Raw genomic sequence first — 5,188 nt, 5'->3', positions numbered from 1 at the left:
ATAAGATGTTTATAATAAGGCCCAAGAGATCTGTAATAATTTAAAGGAAAAGTGAATGGGATATGGCTATGACTCTCCATAAACTGTACCCAAAAGTTATTTCTGCAGAACAACTTAAGGAAAATGTTATCAATGAGGCATATCAGGAAGATGTTATGACAAAGTAATTGAACATAGCATAGTGGGATTTTCTACCAGAAATCTGTTGATGTTAGTGACAAGGCTAAAATGTTACTGAGTTCTGTCTATCATTTGCATGCACATTTTGCAAGATAGGATTCATCATGCTGACTTATTATTCACTGAATGGAAGGGAGGGGTTGGTTTGTAAGTTTTGAAAATCTGACCAAATCAGTTATTTTCCAAAACCATAACATATAGTGCTGCTTATCTTGCAAGCGATCATATTACACAAACTAGCTCTTCATTTATACATATATGCATGTATCAGTGCTCTCCCAGAGAAGCCTACATACAAATGAGCAGACTGAGAATTTGGCTATGATTGCCTGCACATAAAACATGACATAAGCCACCTTGTAACAGTGAAACAGCTTCAAAATAAGATAATTATGCCTGGATGTGTTTAACAATGGGGCATGGAGCCTGACTGCATTCTAACCAGGTATGACAAGTAACAAAACAGAAGCATGCAACTATCAACCCCTTATTCTCACTGTAATAATCCAATGTAATCTTGTGTAAACACAGATAGTAAGAGCTACAAAAAGAGAGTATGAAAAGTTACTTTAAATTTTTATCAAAATCAACATAATTTTTAAACAATTATATTAGAAAGAAGAGGGTAATCAGGAGTAAAGTGTGCCCCTTGAAAACTGATAGCGGTGTTAATGTAACTGAAAATAAGGAAATGGTGGACATGTTAATAATTACTTTCCTTCAGTGTTTACAGTAGAGGAAGCTAGTAGCATATCTGACAACCCAAGGAAATAGTATTGAATCAAGGGTGGGATTTGCCAAGATGAATGTCAGCAAGATAACAGCAATGAAGTAAATAATGGCACTATGTAGCAATGAAGTTACAGTAATGATGTTAATTAATGCCCAATTGTCCCGTGGGGTGGTTGCTGATGTATATAGCAGAGGTACTTTGCTTCTCAGAATGATCGTTTCCACGAGCATCAGGTATCAGCACTTCTGACAGAAGATGCATGAACCTGTAAGTGGTCTGCTGTATGCTATTTACTACCCGGTTCTCGCTGCTGTCGGTATTCCTGGTAAGTCATTGCAGTCTCATATTAATTATGCAAAACAATGATTAAATGATTGATTGCACTTACTGCATATCTGGTGTTTGAGCCACTGCCTAGCCTTACTTCTGAGAGAGTTCACGATTCAATAGTGCAGTCCAGTGCACAAATCATGCTGAATTTATTTAACTTATTTAACATGTTTAGATTTTAGAAACTTATTTTTTTTTCCAATGTAAGCAATAATCCTAATTATTCTAAACCATGAAACAAGGTTCGGCACCAAGCAGTGGGAATGCTCACAAAACTGTATTCACTATTGCTTTGTTTGAAGATTCCATGAGTTGCAGCGAGTTGGACAGAGTGGAAGACATAGCTGTGAGTTGTCTCTCAGAAGCATATGTGCAATTGTATCGAGTGCACGCAAGGCATTCAGCTCCAAGCAACTCAGCTGTGGCTCTGTGGGTAAAACACTACCCTCTGAATCAGTAGGTTGTGGGTTCGAGTAGGAGTGGCAGTACTGAGGGAGCGCCGCACTGTCGGAGGGACTGTACTGAGGGAGCACCACACTGTCAGAGGGGCAGTACTGAGGGAGTGCCACACTGTCAGAGGGGCAGCACTGAGGAAGCACTGCACTGTTAGAGGGGCAGTACTGAGGGAGCGCTGCACTGTCGGAGGGGCGGTACTGAGGGAGTGCTGCATTTCGGAGGGTCAGTACTGAGAGAGCACGGTAATGTCGGAGAGACAGTACTCAGGAACTGCTGCACTGCCAGATGTGCCGTCTTTCTGATGAAACCAAAAACCGAGCTCCTGTGTGCTCTATCAGGTGGACATAATAGATCCCATGGCATTATTTTGAAGAAGAGGAATGGAGATATCTCTGGTGTCCTGGGTCAATATTTATCCCTCAATCAATATACCAAAAACAGTTATTATCACATTGATGGGAGCTTTCTATGCATACATTGGCTGCCACTTTACAACGGTGACTACAATTCAAATGTATTTCATTGGCTGTAAAGTGTTTTTATATGTCCGGTGGTCGTGAATTGCGCTATATAAATACATGTCTTACTTCCCATTGTCCACTTTTCAACTTCTCCCGCTTTCCGAAATGTGATTGATTCTGCAAAACCATTCAAAAAGTGGCCACGAATTTGCTCACCGTTAACACTGTGTAAAACTGACAGCAGCACCTATCATCAGCAGATGCGCAGCTAACCTCGTAAATCCTCAAAGTTACTGTCAGAGATACCCTGCTCCTCCACAGGGGTGCGGTATTGCAGTTTTCACAAATGGAATCAACATAGAATTAATTAATGTGATGTGAATATCAACTAATTGGCCATTATTCTCGCTGTTAAATGTACTGAACTGCTTTTGAATATACTGTTCAAATTTTTATATGAATAAAGTATATTTTGAAATTTAAAAAAATTCTGGGCAAGATCAACTAGATTGTCATAGATTTTTTTTGTTTGTTCCTGGGATGTGGGCATCACTGGCTAGGCCAGCTTTTATTGCCCATCCCTAATTGCCCATTGAGAAGGTGGTGGTGAGCCGTGTTCTTGAACTGCTGCAGTCCATGTGGTGAAGGTGCTACACTGCTGTTATGGGGGGAGTTCCGGGACTTTGAATGTTGCAACAGTGATATATTTCAAAATCAGGATGGTGTGTGACTCGGAGGGGAACAGGGAGGTTGTGGTGTTTGCATTCACCTGCTGCCCTTGTCCTTCAAGGTGGTCGAGGTTGTGGGTTTGGGACATGCTGCCGAAGAAGCCTTGGCGAGTTGCTGCACTGCATCTTGTAGATGGTACAGACTGAAGACTCGATGGAGGGAGTTAATCTTTAAAGTGGTGGATGGGGAGGCAATCAAGAGGGCTGTTTTGCCCTGATTTGTTTTTAGCTTCTTGAGTGTTGTTGGAGCTGCACTCATCCAGGCAAGTGGAGAGTATCCCATCACACTCCTGACTTGTGCCTTGTCGATGGTGGAAAGGCTTTGGGGAGTCAGGCGGTCAGAGACTCGTCACAGAATACCCAGCCTCTGACCTCCTCTTTTCACCACAGTATTTATCTGGCTAGTCCAGTTAAGTTTCTGGCCAATGGTGACCCCCAGGATATTGATGGTGGGAGATTTGGTGATGGCAATACCGTTGAATGTCGAGGGGCATTGGTTAGACTCTCGCTTGTTGGAGATAGTCATTGACTGGCACTTGTGTGGCGCGAATGTTATTTGCCGCTTATTAGCCTAAGCCTGAATGTCGTCCAGGTCTTGCTGCATTCTTCATTATCTGTGGAGTTGCGAATGGAACTGAACACTGTGCACTCTTCAGCAAACATCCCCACTTCTGACATTATGATGGAGGGAAGGTCGATCCAGGCAAATATATGCTAAAGACGTGAATTTTATGTCAAGAATAGATGGGTCAGTTCCCTTTTATTTTAACCTGTTTATTTTCAGCAAACCTGGTGGCGATTGTGGCCCTGTCCCGTGGAAAGTGCGGCCTCTCCGAATGCATCACTCGCTACCTGGTGGGCATGGCTGTGGCAGATCTACTGGTCATTATCACCGGCGTGGTTCTAAATCGCATCGTCGGCATCTACTTCCCAGGCAGCTACATGTCGACCACCCCGATATGCAGCCTGAAAATCGTCCTCATTTACGCGAGCAGGGACATTTCCGTCTGGCTGACGGTTGCGTTCACCTTTGATCGGTTCCTCGCCATCTGCTGCCAGAAGCTGAAGAGGAAATACTGCACAAAGGAACTGGCAACCGCAGTGGTGGGGATGGTGTTTATTCTCGGCTGTTTGCAAAACATACCCTGGTATTTCAAATTTGAACCCCTATACGTAATTGGCGAGGTGCCTTGGTATTGCCACACGAAATCCATCTTTTATACCGCACCTTTGTGGATAATATATTCTTCCTTTAATTGTATTGCTACCCCATTCCTCCCATTCTTTCTGATCCTGCTGCTCAATGCCCTGACTGTAAGATGCATTGTCGTGGCCAACAGATCACGCAAAGCTCTCCGTCACAAAAACAACCGGGAAAATCCCAAGGACCCGGAGTTGGAGAACCGAAGGAAATCCATAATTTTACTCTTCACCATTTCCGGCAGTTTCATTCTCTTGTGGATGACGTTTATCGTGCATTTTGTGTATTATCGGGTCACAAATACCTATGCCTACACCGGTTATGACGACCCTGTCTACATCCTGCAGGAAGCCGGGTACATGCTCCTGCTCCTAAGTTGTTGCACAAACACATGCATCTATGCGGCGACTCAACGTATGTTCAGAGAGGAGGTGAAAAATGTGTTGAAATATCCGCTGACACGGGTTGTCCAATTGTTTAAATAGTGACTAACCGCGATCGACATCCCAATATCGAAGCCCGTGTCTTTTGAAATGGGGAACGTCGGGACACTATTCTGGCCCAGAAATTTTCGGGTCGAGGCCTCCGACCTCAAAAATCTCTACGAAAGCATCTGGTGGTCCGGGATGTTGAGAGATTCGTGGTCCTGACCCTCTATGCGAAGGCCTGCCTAAATGCCCACCTATCCAAGTAGCGTATCTAACCGAGCAAATTAGCGAATCTCCATTCATACTTAGGGTGAGTTCTGTACATACGGAATCATCATAACTATGAATGGGATTACCCCCAAAAAACAAACACTAAAAATATTTTTTTTAAACCATCAGATATGTCAAATGAATAAAAATGAATTTAATTAATTTTTAAAAAATAATAATTTTTGGAAAAATAAATTTACCTACTTTAAAGCTTCCAAAAATAAACTTGTCTCATTTAAAATGTTTACATTATTTAATAAATATATATTTTTCTGTACTTTTAAAGTCTCACGCTGATAAAAGCAGGCCTTACGTCTTACCTCCGGATGCGTGTGATCTGTTTGGAGGATTCTTGACAAATTGCAAATTCCAGGTCTAGGCGAATGCAATTCGGATATCTA

The 5,188-nt window shown here is 42.6% G+C and overlaps 1 protein-coding gene across 1 annotated transcript; it reads left to right on the top strand.

The window, feature by feature from the left end:
* Positions 1–1,168: 1,168 nt before the first annotated feature.
* Positions 1,169–4,574, top strand: LOC139240300 (probable G-protein coupled receptor 139). Its single transcript, XM_070868762.1, has 2 exons — positions 1,169–1,238; positions 3,673–4,574. Exons 1-2 carry the CDS (start codon positions 1,169–1,171, stop codon positions 4,572–4,574), a joined length of 972 nt encoding a protein of 323 aa, XP_070724863.1.
* Positions 4,575–5,188: the final 614 nt, after the last annotated feature.

Source organism: Pristiophorus japonicus, chromosome 31, assembly GCF_044704955.1.
Source record: "Pristiophorus japonicus isolate sPriJap1 chromosome 31, sPriJap1.hap1, whole genome shotgun sequence".
NCBI lineage: Eukaryota > Metazoa > Chordata > Chondrichthyes > Pristiophoridae > Pristiophorus > Pristiophorus japonicus.
The sequence above is the reverse complement of the archived record's forward strand: the minus strand, read 5'-3'. Positions and strand labels throughout refer to the sequence as shown.

Excerpts from the sequence above, each read along its gene's own strand:
- LOC139240300 (XM_070868762.1), top strand. The coding sequence starts at position 1,169 with ATGCATGAACCTGTAAGTGGTCTGCTGTATGCTATTTACTACCCGGTT. Across the intron at positions 1,239-3,672 it reads CGCTGCTGTCGGTATTCCTG|CAAACCTGGTGGCGATTGTG; the intron begins GTAAGTCATTGC and ends GTTTATTTTCAG.